The following is an 18,707-nucleotide window of genomic DNA, read 5'->3' on the forward strand; positions in this document are numbered from 1 at the left end:
ATATTAACTTCCGGTGTCATGGATCAAAGTTCGAGATTTTGACTCTCGTACACGATTGGCTGAGGGTGAGTGTTGTTGAGCCTCATTGGACCTCGGTAAACACGCCTCTCAGCAGCTTGAACCAGCACAACAAACTACAAGGTCAGAAACTTGCCTCAAAATGCTCTGTGAAATGTCCCGTGTTGCGTAAAAAACAGCAGAAATTAACTGGGCTGTTACGTCCTATTTGGGTCCTGCTGTTAATAGATACGAGTGGCCATATTTAACGTTTACCTTTAGAAAACCGGGGCTAGCAGTTAGCATCACGCTAATAGTTTGCGTTTACCTCAAAGGGAAAGAACACAAGCTTCCTTTAGTGGTAATAATGTGTCGCGTTTCTTACTACGCGAATCAGTATTCAGCGGTATTCAGCTTTGTTAGAAAATCTCATAAAGCCTTTGACTGAAGACACGTTGTTGTTGTCTTTATCAGCTTGTTTAGCCTTTTTTTTTTTTTTAGTCCCTGGTTCTGAAGCTGCTACCCCAACAGATTTTTGACAAACAAGATTACACTATCCACAACATAAATACACCTTCTTCAGCTTCCTCAAGAAGTGCAGTGTTCACCTGGACGATAAACTGATAGTGTAGATTGATTAAGTGATTTTGGCCACATTTTCCCCGCTTTACCTGAGCGTTTGACATGCTGTGTTGAAAATAAGTGAAATGATTATTGTATGTGAATATCTTGGGTTTTTTTTAGCTCACTTTTCACAATTTCCTCTCAATAAACCGCCTCCGCCTCATCTGTGTTCCTCCAGGTTACCCATGCGTGTGTGAGCGAGCCAGCCAGCTGTCAGGATGTTGTCCGCTCAGCGGGCATGTGCAGCGGTGGCTGCCCGCCGCCTGGCCGGAGCTTGCGTGTCCTCAGCCCAGACCCACCGCTTGCGGATTCACACCTCGGTGTCGTGTCAGGACGAGGTCAAGCTGAATGCTGCGTGGGCCGGCCTGGCTAAGAAGCAGCTCAAGGGGAAGAACCCAGAAGATCTGATCTGGCGCACACCTGAGGGGCTCAACATCAAGCCGGTGTACACGCAAGCTGATTCCGAGGGACGTGCCGACGAGCTGCCAGGAGTCTTTCCATACACTAGAGGGCCCTATCCCACCATGTACACCTACAGACCCTGGACAATCAGGCAGTATGCTGGCTTCAGCACTGTGGAGGAGAGCAACAAGTTCTACAAGGACAACATTAAAGGTAGACTGGTTTACCTTAAGTTGACTTGACTTAAATGTGGTTCTGTTTGGATAAATTATATTAAATCTTAAAACACTCAGAGTTCCAAAATTTTTCAGGTCTACAATTGTTTCATCTGTTAGGACATTATGCTTTTTACACCCTACTTTGGGAGGAATTTAGGAAATGATGATCTCCAATTGTAAAAATAAAAAAAAAGGAGAAAAAGAATTCATAGTGTGGGCTCGTAAAGCTGCTTCATAGGAACGTGTGGACTACATCATTTGAGTAGACGAAAAACATTAACATTAAATGAATAAATAATATTTTAAAAGTGTAGGCCAGTTTAGATTAAATATCCAATCATAAGCAAAAAATCATAAATGACATATCGACAAAAAGACTGAACAGAAGCGATGGCAGTTCTTCATCACATAAAGTTTTCTATTGCTTGGAGTCCTGTTAAGTGGAAAAAAATTATTGAAGGTGCATCATTTGAGATAGTTTTCATACTCTCTAAATTTACAAAAGCAAGCTCTAATGTATTCCACTGCAATTTTACTTGATAAACCAAAGCAAAGAAGCACAAAAATCATTTGTTTTTTCCAAAGTTTTCTCCAAAACGTGTGAGCTGTGTTTGCATTCAACACCATTTCTCTAAGACTCCTAAATAAAATCCAGTGCCATATATGGCAATAAAGCTCAGTTTTCCTTCATTCTGTCATCATAATGCTTTCAACACTCTCTGTGTTCAGTACTAATATTATACCCAGTGAAATATTGGAATGTTTCTTACTATATATTAGAGACCGACTATATATGCATGGATCTACAACAGCAAGAATATATAGGTACGGCAACCTAAAAACAGTGTTAGAAGTGTGTGTGAACAGAAATGCAGTAATCGTGCACAAAATGACATCACAAAAGAACATTCTGCTGCACAGGAGATGAGCATAGATGGACAATTTCCAATAACATCATGGAGAATCCAACCAGAAGTTTCAAAGCAAAATGACTGGAATATTTAGCAATATTGCATTGATTTATATGACATCAAAAAGATTTAATAAAATGAAGAATAAACACTAGCAACAGACGTTGCAGAAACAGACAATTTTCTACCATTTCTGGGTTTATCTGCTGTAATAAAAGCATTTTCCAGAGCAAGAAAATGTTTCTTATCCTTTATTTATTTTTATTTTTTTGGCTGATCATAATTTTCAGTTTTGGTCCACAGTGATGCAGTTGATGTATGTTCACATAAACCTGTAGCTGTGACTAAGTATCGCCGCGAGTCACGGCTTCAGGTTGGCGTCGCCAAGCTGTGACAGCGTTCAGTTCTGGGGCAAAAAGCCTGTTAAGTTTGTGATTTGATGGAGCTGGAATGTCCACCGCGGGGCAACCGAAGATGTCGGAGATTAGCGCTCCGATCAACATAGCCTGACACAATGTTCCTGCAAGGTCAGCTTTAAGGCAGCAGCGTGTCGTCCGTGTTATTTCAGCAGACAGTCGTCTTGTCTCTCACCTATGAGTTATAAATGAGGGGCGTTATTTGAAGCAGAATTAGAAGCGATCACATTTTTGTTTTAAATGCTTTTATTTATCTCAAAACTGCTTGAGAAAACCAATATTACTATGTATTCATAAGTCTGGTTCCTACTTAGGAATAGTTTACAGATGCCGGAAAGTGCCATTTTCATCTGAGCCAAATTAGACACATTAAATGACATATCTGTATTAATGCCATAACTGCTCATCTAAACTGTAGGCCTGGAAAGAAGAGAGTTATTCAGAAAACTAGTCAAGAGGGCCATGGTGACTTTGGAGGAGCTGCAAAGATCCACATTAGGGGAATTAGTAGTAACATATATATAATATATATATATATATATATATATATATACTTTTTAGAGCTATGTACGGTGGAGTATTAGGGACATTGTAGATAAATTAAAACAAAACAAAAAAACTATAAAGGAGCAAATTTCCACCAAAAAAATTGACATTTTTACAATTTCACATATTTGCAAGAAAATAATTTATGTTCTCTGATTTGCAAAAATGAAAAAAACAATAATTAATGACTAAATGTGTAAAGGTGCAATATTAAAAGTAGGATATTTTCTGATATTGTAAAGTCAGAAATCTGGGAGTAAATTTTTTTTTTTTCTCAAATCTCAAACGTTGACTGTTAATATCAGTTTTTCTTAGTTGTTTTTTTTTGGCAGAAATGTACTCCTCCCACATCCTTTTTTACTTCTATTTGCAATGACCCTAATACCCTGCTATAGTTACTGTATGTATTGTATTGGTCTACCACATAAAAACTCAATGAAATGCATATAAATTTGAACTACTCACCCAACAGACATCTATCACCTTCAATTCTCCAAGTTCCAACCTTCCCCTTTTCTCTCACCTACAATCTGTCTCATCTATTCCGTTTCAGCGGGTCAGCAGGGTCTGTCTGTGGCGTTTGACCTCCCGACCCACCGTGGCTACGACTCAGACAATCCCCGAGTCCACGGGGACGTGGGGATGGCCGGAGTGGCTATCGACACCGTGGAGGACATGAAGATGCTCTTTGACGGAATCCCCCTAGAAAAGATGTCTGTGTCGATGACAATGAACGGAGCTGTTATCCCAGTGTTGGCCATGTTTATCGTCACCGGGGAGGAACAGGGAGTGGCCAAAGAAAAACTAACCGGCACCATTCAGAATGATATTCTAAAGGAGTTCATGGTGCGCAACACCTACATTTTCCCTCCGGAACCATCCATGCACGCCATTGCAGACATCTTTGCGTATACCTCCAAGGTATGGACCACAGTGCTCCTGTGATTATGCTTTCCATGTATTTTTTTAAATTTTTTACAGGTTTTCTTTTTCTTTGTTTTCAGCACATGCCTAAATTCAACTCCATATCCATCAGTGGCTACCATCTTCAAGAGGCCGGTGCAGATGCTATTTTAGAAGTAGCTTACACCATTGCTAACGGCCTGGAGTACTGCCGGACGGGTCTGAAAGCAGGTCTAACCATCGATGAGTTTGCGCCGAGGTGTGTGTGTGATTTAAATGTGATCGAAATGGTAACGTTAATACCTTCTAAAAAATTTGAAGACATGTTTATACCCCTCTCTGTATGATTGAGACAGACCCTAAGAAGCTGAAACCAAGACTTTACGATAAAATTTTTTAAACTCCACTACATACCCAACTGCACCATGTCTTTTGTTGTTTCTTTCTTTATAAAATAATGTAGCAATCTGAATGGCAAATCGCACACAAACCAGCCAGGTGCTGCACACCAACGGGGAGGTATTCAGTGTTTTCACGTGGCGCCACAATAAACCCAGAATCAATGTTGACAATAGATCTGCTGACAAACGTTGCTTTTCAAAGCACACAAAAGCTGCACCCCAGCAGCTCCTAAGTCGTGCAATTAGTCATTGTAGAGAAGGCAAATGGCTGAAACCATTTCTAACTAATCAGATTTTCACCTGTCGGCGAGCGTTGTATCTCCGGAGACGGCCCTTAAAGATAACTTCGTTGAATCGCTATGGATTCATTCAGGTCTATGCGATGGATTTTGTTCTGTTCATTCTTACCTCTTCTTATGTCAGATTTTTTTTTCTCACATTAAATTTTTCTAATTTTCTACACTTTTCTAACATGGAACATCACTCGTGCTGATTAGCATTTGAAGGCTTGTGTTGCATTGTAGTTAGTCATAGATGGGTTTTTCTTTTGTTTACCAGATATGGGCTACATCACATTATGAATGTTTTCATATTTTCTGTAAACGTGTATTAGGTCATATTTTTACATGTGCATGTTCTTCACAATTAAAGCTTTGCTAACCTCCATTCATTTTGTGTCATGAGCTCTATTTGCTTTTACAAATAGATCTCAAGAATTCCTGGCTGTTAAGGTCAGGAACCCTGATAATCTTGTATCCAAAATATAATTTTTTACTTTTTACATTTTGTCACATTACAACCACAAAGTTCAATGTATTTTAATAGGATTTTTCTATTTCACATGTGTGGCATTTGTGGTTATTCAGTCTCGTACTCTGCAGGACTACTTGATGCTGCAGGGCTGTTGTCGTGAACAAAGTCACAGTCAGATTGATTGAGATATATGAAATATGTTTCCTTACATTTTTTGTCCATCTTTTCTTTGCCAGGTTGTCATTCTTCTGGGGCATAGGGATGAATTTCTACATGGAAATAGCAAAGCTGAGGGCGGGCAGGAGGTTATGGGCCACGCTCATTAAAGAAAACTTCCAGCCCAAGAACCCCAAGTCTCTCCTCTTGCGCACACACTGCCAGACCTCAGGCTGGTCACTCACTGAACAGGTGAGCGAATCCATGCATTCGACCAAGATCCAAACATCGTCTAGCGATGAGTTCAAAGCCGCAGCTTTCCCCTGCGCCTCCTTTCTCAGGATCCCTACAACAACGTGATCCGCACGGTGATCGAAGCCATGGCTGCTGTGTTCGGAGGCACCCAGTCACTTCACACCAACTCCTTCGACGAAGCTCTGGGTTTGCCGACGGTGAAGAGCGCTCGCATCGCCAGAAACACCCAGATCATCATCCAGGAGGAGTCGGGGATCCCTAAAGTGGCAGATCCCTGGGGCGGCTCATTCATGATGGAGGCGCTCACCGACGATGTTTATAACACGGCTCTGAAGGTGTTGTGGAGGCTGTTCTTAACTCTTGAAGTTTGACTGCACCTCGTTATTGTAAAGCTAAATACATTTTATCTCTCTTATCAGTAAAGACATTTAATGTCGTTGCAACTAGGGGGTTTTGACACCTGATAGTCCGGCAGATTCGGTTCAATTGGGGACCGAAATTACAACATTTGTTACATTTTCAGTTGGCGCTGTTCGCTTTCATACTGTGATGTGTCAAACAATCCTAATTGAAAAATTCTGTTCCCCTCCTTACCTGTGGTGGCGCTACACCAAAAACCACTGGAGGAAATGACACAAAAACCTCAGAAGAAGACACGAGCGCAACTTCCTCCTTCACAAAATGTAAACAAAAATGGAGTAGATTTTTAGCGGTTGCGGGATTTCTCTTTTGTCTCTGGTAACAGACCACAAGCCATTTCTCCGTGTAATGCTATACTCACTTGTTTGTTTAGGTTCTATTTACCCAGAATGCCCTGTGCTTTTTCAGCAATTCACTTCCTGCTTTTGGAGCGATTTCTTGTCTAATTGCACCAACATATGCATCCAAACCGCGCCAGAGTTCACTTTAATAAACCACAGTTGTTAGGCGGACCAGAGTTTGCTTTTTTTGGTCTGCGTTGGTTTGCACATTCACACCTCCCCAACCAAACTGGATTTTCTAGATAAGTTGGAATTTGATCAAAGTGGACTAAGCATGACAGGTGTCAATGCAGCCTTAGCCTGCCAGTTCCCACTGATCACTGGCTCTGTCTGTGTTTCTGCAGTTCATTAAAGACATAGAAGAGATGGGAGGCATGGCCAGAGCCGTGGCGGAGGGAATTCCAAAACTACGGATTGAGGAATGTGCTGCACGGAGACAGGCCCGCATCGACTCAGGTGTCACACCGAGACATTTTCATCATCTTCAGTTTAAACCTCTCATTCTTGCCTATTGTCACTCCCTCCTGTGTCCTACTACCACAAAGTTGTCTGCCTGCAGCGAGCCGAGTTAAAGTAGCAGTGCGACCATGAAAACCATGTTGATGTAGCCTATAGTTTATGATTCTACAGTGGCATGCAAAAATTTTAAGTTTCATAAAGTTACCAAAATGAATCATGACTTCTGTTGCTCTATGTTTTAATATTTAGCATGTGTCTTAAATATTTAATAATTTTTTTTCATTTCTGTGTTTGAGAGTAATAAAAATGGAAAAGGGCTTGAAGCAAATCAGAAAGCCGCCATGACGGTTGCCGACCGTCGCAGCTACTAAACAATGTCTCCTTTTGCCATGTCTTTAACATTTAATTTTTTAACAAGTACCCAGCACACAAATGCATGCAGAAATGCACACAAATCGCCATCTATGCACCAGCTATTCAGTCATTTGCAATTTTCAATGTTATCTCGTATATCGTTTTTTTTCCCCCCAATTAAAATACAAATGAGAGAAACGTTCTGTGAGCAGCGGCTGATATATTCACTGGCAACTTTGTGAAATGACCCCAGAATAAAATTCACAGCTTGCAATATCTGCATGCTGTGAATATTGGCTCGGCCTGTCCTTTTCTGCCTAAAAACTTCAAAGTTATGGTTTTATTCTCACTTAGAATGTCTCTCTGTAATCCCTGCTGGCATGCACTTTAAACTTTTTTGCTTTGCAGGGCTTTTGCATACAGACACATAAAATAATTTATGATCCTCCAGATGGGCTCTTCCCCATTAGCTTCCTACTGAAAGTTTCATTCTGTGCTGTGAAAATGGAACCGAACAAACTGTGATAGTAGACAGGACTGAGAAGAAAATGCGGTTTTTAAAATGATTTCACTTATTGGGGAAGAAGCTATCCAAACTGTCCTGACTCTTTGTGGGAAAAATCATTGATCCCTTTGGCAAATCACGACTTAAACACGGAGAACCACATTTTTTGGTTTCATTTTATCAGCAAACCAGTTCCAGTTAATACCAGAATTTTACAATCAGCATGTTTTCAGACAGTACCCGACTGAAAACGAAAAGTGGGATTAAATAAGCAACACATCAGACCTCAATCTGAACAAATTCAAGAACAGATGATAAATAAGTTATTTGCATCTGTTTAGAAAGTGTTGAAATGTCATCACCAAGGCTTTGGGTCTTCAGTGAGAGATGTTATTCATATATGGAGAAAACATGGAGGGAGTGGTGAACTCTTTGCGGCTGCTTTGCTGCTTCAGGATCTGGGCGAGTTGCCATGAATTGTTACAAAACTACGAATTCTGCTCTCCGGTAGAAATCCTAGAGAAAAATGTCCAGCCGGCATATCGAGGCGTTAAATGAATCCAAGTTATGCACCAAGACTGTGATCTAGTACACTGGCAAATGGCTAGCGTAAAAGAATCTTTTGATGTGCTCTAATCAAAGTCCAAACTTAAATGCGATTGAGCTGTTCCCTTCCAGTTCGAAAACCAAACCATAAATAAAAGGAGGTTTTCTGGTGGTGCCCAGTTCACATCATTTTTTCGATAAGATTCGTTCTTCTCTGACGAGAAACACTTACTGAGCTTTCAAATCATGAATGGCGTGAATGACATTTACAAAGTGCTGCTTCGGCGAACACAAATTGCACATCATTATGTGATCCCATCTTAGTGTTTTTTGCTGCGTTGTGAGGTGAACTGAGGTGGGTTTGGGCAGCATAATCCAGTTATTACAACAGGGAATAATTGAGACTCAGATCTGCTTTTCTCTACAGTAGTTTGTCTTTCTGTAAGTCAGTTCAGTAGCTCCTTGATGCCAGCTCTTCTCGTTAATATTCGTTGGCTTTTCTGGGTCACCTTGTTGTTGTTTTTTTTTGTCTCACTATTTGTTCTTTCTGTTTTGTTGGACCTTGAATCCTGATTGTCTTTTGATCCCTTTGGATTTAGTACTGAGGGACTGAATCGTAAAATGCTTTTAGAAATCACATCTCAGAATTTTGAATGTATTTCTCAATATTTAACATAAAGGGAAAAACAACAATTTCTGTTAAGCGTATATTTAAGATTTACATTTGTAATCTTGGCAGATTTAGGCTTTTAAGTTATTTTTTTTAATATTACCAACATGTTATTTCGGCCAGTAGAAACAGGTAAAACCTGGCCAGCTATTACAGGAAGGGTTTTGTTGCTGTAATGCTAATGCAAAGTTGTCTGTTGATTATTGAGATGCGTACAGATGATTTTTGTGCTGTTTTCCAATTTTTACTTTTTATTAAATAAGGTCATTTAACATTGTTTTGTCCAAGTGATGCCTGACTCCGTTCCAACCCTTTTAGCTTAATAAAAATAATTTAAAAATGAAATTTGTATGCCGTACAGTGAGTGAGGAAGATAAAACACTTTACTTACAGAAGCCATCGGGAGCTTTCCTTTGATTTATTTTATATTGCTGAGATAGAAGACTGCTGTCCCTCCCACCCACATTCCTGGGCTGTTACGAATCATGTCTCATCTCAGTCTTTAAAGATCATTTGCTCTATTTAAGATTAAACGGACCAATTTGACAAGATCTGGATTCTCTTACTGAACAAATTTTAAACCTTTAGCTTAGCGCTACACCTGCTTTCCTGCAATCTGAACAGTTGCATAATGATTATGGAGTCTGACAGTCACTGGGAGGAAGGACCCACGATAAAACTAAGTTGGGCATTTAGGATGTAATAGCTTCTTAAATCGTCAATTGTCATAACTATTGCTAAAAGGAATTCATAATACTCAATATCACAGTTATAATTGTTGTCTCTGTTTGGAATAAAAGAAAAATATGGAATATAGAGGCTCTAATATTACTATTTTGTGTGTTTCTTGCTTCTGGATGTCCTCACTGAGGGGCCATAAAGGACATTTGCACTTTATTCTATTGTATTGCTTAACATAGATAATTGTGGAAAGTCGGAAATTTGCCCTGTAGTTGGATTTGAACTTACGTAAAGAAGGATGCATAGCTTAAAACTGGCAACAGCAGAGCAGCACACCGATGTTTTGAGTTTGTGTAATATCTCAGAAAAATGTTCTCCTGTTGTACTTTAATGCTCAGTTTAGATCTTAAATAATACAGAATTTTGAATTAATTAGGGAGATGGCAACAAAACAGCATTTATTTTTTTTGTCTGAATACAACCAGCCAGAACAGCAAGATGCAAATCACTAGCTTTATTATCAACGATTTAAGACGGTCTGCTTTCAGCTGGTCCAATCTAACACTGACCAGTCCATCTCACCCTGTTTTTGTTGAGGCTCCTGCACATGAATGCCTTTTGTATGTTTTTTTTCTTTCTTTCTTTAGGGTCAGAGGTGATTGTTGGTGTGAACAAGTACCGCCTGGAAAAAGAGGAGACCGTGGAGGTGCTCGCCATAGATAATACCATAGTACGTCAGAAGCAGATTGAGAAACTGAAAAAGGTCAGTCCCTCAATTGACTTGAACGCACCGTGCGGCTGGGAAGATTACAATGCTCAAAGAAAAGTGGTGGAGGACCACAATGTTGTATTCAGAGGGTCATGTCTAAAAACGATGAAGCATTTTAGTTCCAAAAAACCCTTCAACTGCAGTCATGTTATGGAATTGTTTCAAACGCATAATGCATCATTATACGTATAATACCAACAAGTTAGGACATTTTCTGTCTCCTTTAGGTTCTCTAATGATATCTTATGTTTTTTAAGTCTTCTTTTAGCATCCTACGGTCTGCTTTCAAGGTTAGGTTGCAAAGGACAGTCTGACTTGGCCATTTTCAGCTGTTTGATGTTTTCCACCGTTAAGCTATTTTCAGTTCTATAAAAAAAATTATATGAAATTCTTATGAGACCTCTTTAAATCCCTTACCAGACTCATAAACTGCTGCAGCTTTCTTTCTGAGGGCCACAACAGTTTTTTTGTTCTCATCACTAAGTGCGAATGTTATGGTGAGATCCCAACTAGATGTTTGGGGTTTAAACACCTCAAAACGTAATTCAAATCGCAATATGTGTGTGGATGTTCGAATTCATTTCTCACCCAAAATTGCATTAATTGAAATAGCATTTTCCAGAAAAAAAATCAAAGATTTTTCTTTAGTTTGTATTCTTAGTTTATTTCATTAGAGTTTTTCAATGTTGCTTCAATAACATTAAGTATCTATACGTCCAGATATGATGAAAAAATTGCATTGTGTAGGGTGTCCTAATGTTTTTTACGTCTTTATGATGCTGACCCTCATCCACTGGGAGAAAATTATCTTTTTTCCTTATTCCCTGGTAAAATCATGTCTTTTTGAGGGATTTGGAGGGAAATAAAATGGACACTGCTTTGCCAGATATGAACAGTCTGTGCTCCGAGCTCCATGCTTGAAACAGATGAGTTTTGAACTCGGCACATAAACTGTTTTTCCTGCAGAAATATTTAATTTGTGTCCTAAACTTTGATATTTATTTGAACCAACAGCAAAGCAAAAATAGACCGAAACTGATGCTTTACTGTACAGACATTTTAAGAGTTTGAATTTACTGCATGGTGGTGTTTTTAATATCACAGCAATGCCGGACACCGATGAGTTGTAAAGTCCCGGTTATTGGAAAAAAGAACAAAGGAGAGATTGCATTCGTCAATGAAATTTGAGGAAAGTCTTTCTTTTTTTTTCTTCCTTTCTCCGTCTTACATTTAGATTTTAGACGGTTCACAATCACCAGGCACAGGGAGTGGAATTTAATTAATCACTAGTGAAATAAAAATAGAAAACAATAATAACCATCCCGTGGCTTAGAAGTTATATGTCCAGCCAACCAGCCATCAGTTTCTCCATATGGTTGTCAAATCAGATAAATTGATGAAAGGTTCAGCTAACCATTAGTTGGTTCATCTGTCTGTCAAACCATCAATTTGTGTGTTTTGTAAGACAAAAAATAATTTTTCCATCTCTCTCTCTCTCTATTGAAATGTCTTTATAATGAAAAAGTGTAATAACACAATATTTAAAATGAAGCCTTTCCTGATATATTTCTAGGTAATTAGGAAGAAGAATCACTAATACACACCCTAACTGGTTCTCTATAGTGCCCGACGTTGCTTTTGAAACATTTCCGTGATATAAAAAGAAGGCAGAATTTTAACAGTGCTCATCATTTATCAAACTGCACAAAAAGAATAATAACATTTTAGAAATGGGTGGCAACAATAACATGGATTTCATTTATCCTAGAAAGCACAGGTGGTGTAACCAGACCCTTCGTGACATTAAATTACCGTCTTGAACCACTTTTCTCAAAGCTGACATCATGTGACAATAATTATGTAAACTGTCCATCTCAATGATATTTTTTAAAAAACAACTGCTATTTAGTTTTCTTTTCAGTTCGCAGAAAGCCTTCTGTGTGCCTTTCTCTGTGAAAGAAAGCCACAGTGGACACTGCTTTCTTTCAGGTTCTTTCTTATCTATAGCTTCCCAGCTTATTTCATTCTTACCAGCTTACTATTTTTATTTTAGGTGAAAGAAAGTCGTGATCCCGAGGTAGCGAAGAAGTGCCTGGCAGCTATTGAAGAGTGTTCCCGAACCAGGGAGGGCAACCTTCTCGCCCTGGCAGTGGAGGCGGCGCGGGCCAGGTCAGAACCGCTCCGCCAGAACAAACTTTGTTTATGCTGGAAGGCACACATATAGAGCACTTTCATTCGTCTTGGTGTAGAATTTTTGCCGTCTGTGTAATTTCGGCAAATGTGAAGATCTGATGATAAATAACTGGCATTTGCTGACTCATAAAGTAACACGGTCATTCACATCCTTTCTCCAGAAGCTGTAGCTAAAGAGGCACTTAAGTCAAGGGGGCTTAACCCTCCTATTATGTTTGTTTCTAGGGCACAGCAAAAATGTTCGTGGGTCAATTTGACCCGGGGAGTGTTTAATCATGCAATAGTGTCAGAAACTAAAAGATTTCTCCAAAACATTTTTGTATCTGATTATTAACTCCAATATTACTTTTTTCATTTCAATTAATATTTGTGCAATGATGTTTTTTTTATTTCTCAGAAATTAAGGATCAATGACGACAACCTGCTCATTTACTCATTTGGACACAAAAAAATGGAATTTACATTTTTAAAGTCCACTGAAAAAAACCTAGACACAAAAAAACTATAATTTCCTTGAAATTGATCTTTGGTACATTTTTTATATTACACTTATTTATTTATTTTTAATGGGTGATCTTTATAATTGAATTTGAGACACACATACTGTTCTGGGTCAATTTGACCCGCTGATTAAAATCAAGATAAATGAGTCATGTAGAGAGTATTTATGTTTTCCTCCACTTCTGCTGAGTGTCCACTCAGAGTGGGTGGAGTTAGTCCACAGGAACAGAAAAGATTTGTTATCGTGACAGGCCTACTCACCAGGGAAAGCCACCTCAAACCGCCTCTTTTTAAACATTCACTGATGTAATTTTAATGAACTAACCTCATGATTAGATGTCAAGTTATATTTCAGTTGGTATAGTAGTAATCAGTTGCAATCTGAAATGCATGTGTGTGTTTTTGTGAGTGTGGATGAGTGAAATGTGGCTCTATTGCAAAGCTCTGAGTAATCTTATGTCTAGAAATGCAATATACAGTACAGAACAAAAGTTTGGACACACCTTTTAATTCAATGAGTTTCCTTTATTTTCATGACTATTGACGTTGTAGATTCATACTGAAGGCATCAAAACTATGAATAACACATGTGGAAATATGCACTAAACAAAAAAGTGTAAAACAACTGAAAATACCCCTTATATTCTAGTTTCTTCAAAGTAGCAACCTTTTGCTGTGATTACTGCTTTGCACACACTCTGCATTTTCTTGATGAGCTTCAGGAGGTCGTCACCTGAAATGGTTTTCACTTCATAGGTCAACCTGCCCTGTCAGGTTAATAAGTGGGATTTCTTGCCTTATAAATAGTCATGAAAATAAAGAAAACCCATTGAATTAGAAAGGTGTGTCCAAACCTTTGGTCTGTACTATATATATATATATATATATATATATATATATACACTGCTCAAAAAAATAAAGGGAACACTTAAACAACACAATATAACTCCAAGTAAATCAAACTTCTGTGAAATCAAACTGTCCACTTAGGAAGCAACACTGATTGACAATCAATTTCACCTGCTGTTGTGCAAATGGAATAGACAACAGGTGGAAATTATTGGCAATTAGCAAGACACACTCAATAAAGGAGTGGTTCTGCAGTTGGGACCACAGACTCAGTACCTATGCTGTCTGGCTGATGTTTTGGTCAGTTTTGAATGTTGGTGGTGCTTTCACACTCGTGGTAGCATGAGACGGACTCCACAACCCACACAAGTGGCTCAGGTAGTGCAGCTCATCCAGGATGGCACATCAATGCGAGCTGTGGCAAGAAGGTTTGCTGTGTCTGTTAGCGTAGTGTCCAGAGGCTGGAGGCGCTACCAGGAGACAGGCCAGTACACCAGGAGACGTGGAGGAGGCCGTAGGAGGGCAACAACCCAGCAGCAGGACCGCTACCTCCGCCTTTGTGCAAGAAGGAACAGGAGGAGCACTGCCAGAGCCCTGCAAAATGACCTCCAGCAGGCCACAAATGTGCATGTGTCTGCACAAACGGTTAGAAACCGACTCCATGAGGATGGTATGAGGGCCCGACGTCCACAGATGGGGGTTGTGCTCACAGCCCAACACCGTGCAGGACGCTTGGCATTTGCCAGAGAACACCAGGATTGGCAAATTCACCACTGGCGCCTTGTGCTCTTCACAGATGAAAGCAGGTTCACACTGAGCACATGTGACAGACGTGACAGAGTCTGGAGACGCCGTGGAGAGCGGTCTGCTGCCTGCAACATCCTTCAGCATGACCGGTTTGGCAGTGGGTCAGTAATGGTGTGGGGTGGCATTTCTTTGGAGGGCCGTACAGCCCTCCATGTGCTCGCCAGAGGTAGCCTGACTGCCATTAGGTACCGAGATGATCCTCAGACCCCTTGTGAGACCATATGCTGGTGCGGTTGGCCCTGGGTTCCTCCTAATGCAGGACAATGCTAGACCTCATGTGGCTGGAGTGTGTCAGCAGTTCCTGCAAGATGAAGGCATTGAAGCTATGGACTGGCCAGCCCGTTCCCATCCGATTGAGCACATCTGGGACATCATGTCTCGCTCCATCCACAAACGTCACGTTGCACCACAGACTGTCCAGGAGTTGGCGGATGCTTTAGTCCAGGTCTGGGAGGAGATCCCTCAGGAGACCATCCGCCACCTCATCAGGAGCATGCCCAGGCGTTGTAGGGAGGTCATACAGGCACGTGGAGGCCACACACAATACTGAGCCTCATTTTGACTTGTTTTAAGGACATTACATTAAAGTTGGATCAGCATGTAGTGTTATTTCACTTTAATTTTGTGTGTGGCTCCAAATCCAGGCCTCCATTGGTTAATAAATTTGATTTCCATTGATGATTTTTGTGTGATTTTGTTGTCAGCACATTCAACTTTGTACAGAACAAAGTATTCAATGAGAATATTTCTTTCATTCAGATCTAGGATCTGTTATTTGAGTGTTCCCTTTATTTTTTTGAGCAGTGTATATATATATATTTATATACTGTATATATATACATTCAGTCCATTTACTATTAAAAAAACCCAATTTGAATTCAGGTTTGTAACTATGTGGAAGTCTCAAAGCTGCTGTTCATAGTTGGAAAAGGCCTTTTTGATCTTTCCTAGAAAATCTCCGTTTTCCGATTCTTGGCAATCAAGGTCTCAGAAGCCACATTCTACTAAAACTGCAGCTTTAAGTGCATATAATGATCTTTTGATCGCTGCAGATGATGGGAATTGTTCTACACTTGCATTACTGAGCCTCAGCGCCGCATTGGACACTGTGGATCACGTTATTTTTCTCAGTAGGCTCAAACATCGGGCTGTTATTTCTAGCTCTCTGTGGCACTGATTTTCCTCCAATTTAAAGGAGAGAATATTCTCTGTAAAAGCAATTCACCCATTGTTGTTTTTTCCCTTATATTTCCTTTGTTTGGTGTTTCAACATCATCTCCTACCAATATGTGCTAACAACATTGAGTCATCTGGGTTTTTTTTAAATAAGTGATCCACCTTGAGTCTAAACAAAACATTAATTTCTATTAAAGAATCCCTGTCTGAAGGTGCAAAATAGCCTGCAGCTGGGATTTCCATTTGTACGGAACTCGGGTTCATTTTTACAGTATTAATTTTATTCAAAGAGGCCCGCATCTGCTCTTCTTTGCAATATCTTAGTATCTAAATATCTTTCAATTTCCAAAATATGTGAAAAACTGGGTTCTGAAGGGAGATTAAATACTGTTTGTCAGAGTAAATACATGAACTAGATGCATCATATTCAGCCTATCCTGCTGATGAAATGCTGAAAGCCGTGTACAAGATGTATTTAGTGGTTTTTACATTTGTACAGGCAACCCGACCCTCTTTGTATTATTGGTTGAATTCTCTAAAACTCTATTATGCAACCCTCAGACTGAAGTCCTTTCTGCAAACGTAATTGAAAGGGAAAAAGGAAAATCCAGTGAAACACAAAATCCTCTTTTGGAAACGGTTTTCTTTATTGAGTTTCAGTGGGAGAAGGGGATGCTGAGCGATGGTCATTGTGGTCGTTTTTTACCTAGATGCTCTGTCGGTGAAATAACCGACGCAATGAAGAAAGTGTTTGGTGAGCACAAGGCCAGCACCAGGATGGTGAGCGGGGCGTACCGCAGCGAGTTCGGAGAGCACGAGGAGATCGCTCTGGCCAACAAGAGGTAGAAAACGACCCCCGTTCTCTTTATGGTTGCCTACATGGCAAGTTGAGTCTTATATCTTTCCTTTTTTTTTAACAATTAAGAGTTACAGAGTTTAAGAGACATGAGGGCAGGAACCCTCGTCTACTGGTGGCAAAGATGGGACAGGATGGCCACGACAGAGGTGCCAAGGTCATCGCCACTGGCTTTGCCGACTTGGGGTTTGATGTTGACATTGGACCGCTGTTTCAGGTCAGTGATTCTTCTTATCTGTATTCGCTATGGCTAACCCCTGCTACTGTAGCTTCCTTCCATTACAAATGTGCGCAACACTTTGTAGATGGCCCGCTAATCACACTTGAATATGTTTGTTCACGCAATAAGTCCTTGCTGCGCCATCATCCTCCTACCGCTTCCTGTCGTCTTCTTTGTCGTTTCCGCCAGTGGTAACATCTGGTTTTTGATCACGTGCGATGCGAAAAAAGTGTTTCCATTGCGAAATGAACCAGTTTTGACACAGATGGGGAACAACCTCATCCTAGCTCAAAACCTTTCTATTGAAAAACAAATTTATTTTTTTTTTAATTGCCATGTTTCCATTAAGCAAATTTATTTTCGTAATTCAAATTTGCGCAAATGATTAATGGTCTATGGAAATGCAGCTTATGAGAGGTTTCAGTGGCGAACATTACACAATAGCTTTAGCTTGATGACGGAGCTAAACAAATCTGCTTTATGCTACCTTTTAGCCAGTTGAAAATATCCATTTTATGGCGTTAATTTATGGTAGTAATCTGCACATTCTTCTGTGTTATATGACACTGAGGGAAAGCTAGAAAGAAACCTTTTTAATGTTAAAATCTGACACAGTAACTGCATTTATGAGCTAATTCGCGCAAGTTTCCTCGCATCTGTCTGTTTCATTCATCCATTCATCCATCCAGAAGCAAAGGGAGAATAAGAGAACGGATTTGCTGCTTCCCACCACTGATTAGCCTCTGGCGGCGCGGATAGAAAGTGCGAGTGAAAGACAACATAAGATAATGTGTCTGCTCACAGCACAGCTCTCCTTAGGAACTGCATTGTTTTGGTTGATGCCTCTAGCTTTCCATCACCCTCCTGAGAAATTCAGCTTATATGTATTTGGTAGAGAAATATTTGCTGTTAAGAAAGATATTTAACACATATTGAAAAAATCTTGTCAGAGAGAGGAGCAAACCTCACACATGATTAGAAAGAAATTATTTGTACTCTGTGCGGTGCGGCTTTATTGCTTCTTTATTTGTTTGTTTGTTTGGTGGTGTTGTGTCTGTTCTTGAGTTGCAAGCTTGCCCTTCCAACAGACTCCCCGGGAGGTCGCCCAGCAGGCGGTAGACGCTGACGTCCACTGCGTTGGGGTCAGCACGTTGGCAGCAGGACACAAGACCCTGGTACCAGAGCTCATCAAAGAGCTACGGAAGCTCGACAGGCCAGATATCCTGGTCATTTGCGGAGGAGTCATCCCACCACAGGTAACGTCTGGGTTGTATTTTCACCAAGTTTTAACGCTTACTTCGTTTGGAAAAGTCCTAGCTAAAGTCCAGGAAAACTGGGGCTGCAGTTTCACAATAATTTTGCTGATAAAGGTAAAGATTATATCGGTACCTGGAATGGCACTATGTAAATTCACTCCATACGTCAGTCCCTCTAGTTTGTTGTGATCCCATAATCACCCAAAACCAACGGATCCCCACATTTTTTGCCCTAATGCAAAATTCTGAGTGTACTCCACAAAAATAGTCAAAAACCTTTGAGTTTTAGTGGCTGCTAACACCCACCTGCAGGTGGCGGTGTTTTTTGCTCCTACTACACTGCTGCCTCAGCCTTACTTAATGTCAAGGTGTAGTAGAGATGTGTAGTGATCAATACGGGCAATAACAAAAATCCATTTAATGAGGCGAGGACTGAAGTTAACTAAGGCATTCAGGAAAAGAAAGCAACAGAGTTATGTAGAGATGTTATATTTCTGTCAGTTTAAAAAAATAAAAGAATGT

General features: G+C 40.1%; 1 protein-coding gene across 2 annotated transcripts in view; it reads left to right on the forward strand.

Annotated features, from left to right (window-relative positions):
* The window catches only part of mmut (methylmalonyl CoA mutase), a 19,377-nt gene continuing 670 nt past the window's right edge, over window positions 1-18,707 (forward strand). The window contains exons 1-12 of one of the 2 annotated variants that reach the window (XM_028039944.1): window positions 1-141; window positions 800-1,236; window positions 3,668-4,035; window positions 4,119-4,276; window positions 5,408-5,579; window positions 5,669-5,917; window positions 6,688-6,799; window positions 10,206-10,321; window positions 12,381-12,496; window positions 16,564-16,695; window positions 16,779-16,926; window positions 18,018-18,185. In XM_028039944.1, the coding sequence (XP_027895745.1) occupies window positions 840-1,236; window positions 3,668-4,035; window positions 4,119-4,276; window positions 5,408-5,579; window positions 5,669-5,917; window positions 6,688-6,799; window positions 10,206-10,321; window positions 12,381-12,496; window positions 16,564-16,695; window positions 16,779-16,926; window positions 18,018-18,185 (2,136 nt within the window). In that variant the 5' untranslated portion in view covers window positions 1-141; window positions 800-839. Of the gene's footprint in view, window positions 142-799; window positions 1,237-3,667; window positions 4,036-4,118; window positions 4,277-5,407; window positions 5,580-5,668; window positions 5,918-6,687; window positions 6,800-10,205; window positions 10,322-12,380; window positions 12,497-16,563; window positions 16,696-16,778; window positions 16,927-18,017; window positions 18,186-18,707 lie in introns of those variants that run through there. The other variant, XM_028039943.1, reaches the window with a different exon arrangement.

This window comes from Xiphophorus couchianus, chromosome 15 (genome assembly GCF_001444195.1).
Source record: "Xiphophorus couchianus chromosome 15, X_couchianus-1.0, whole genome shotgun sequence".
Classification (NCBI taxonomy): Eukaryota; Metazoa; Chordata; class Actinopteri; order Cyprinodontiformes; family Poeciliidae; genus Xiphophorus; species Xiphophorus couchianus.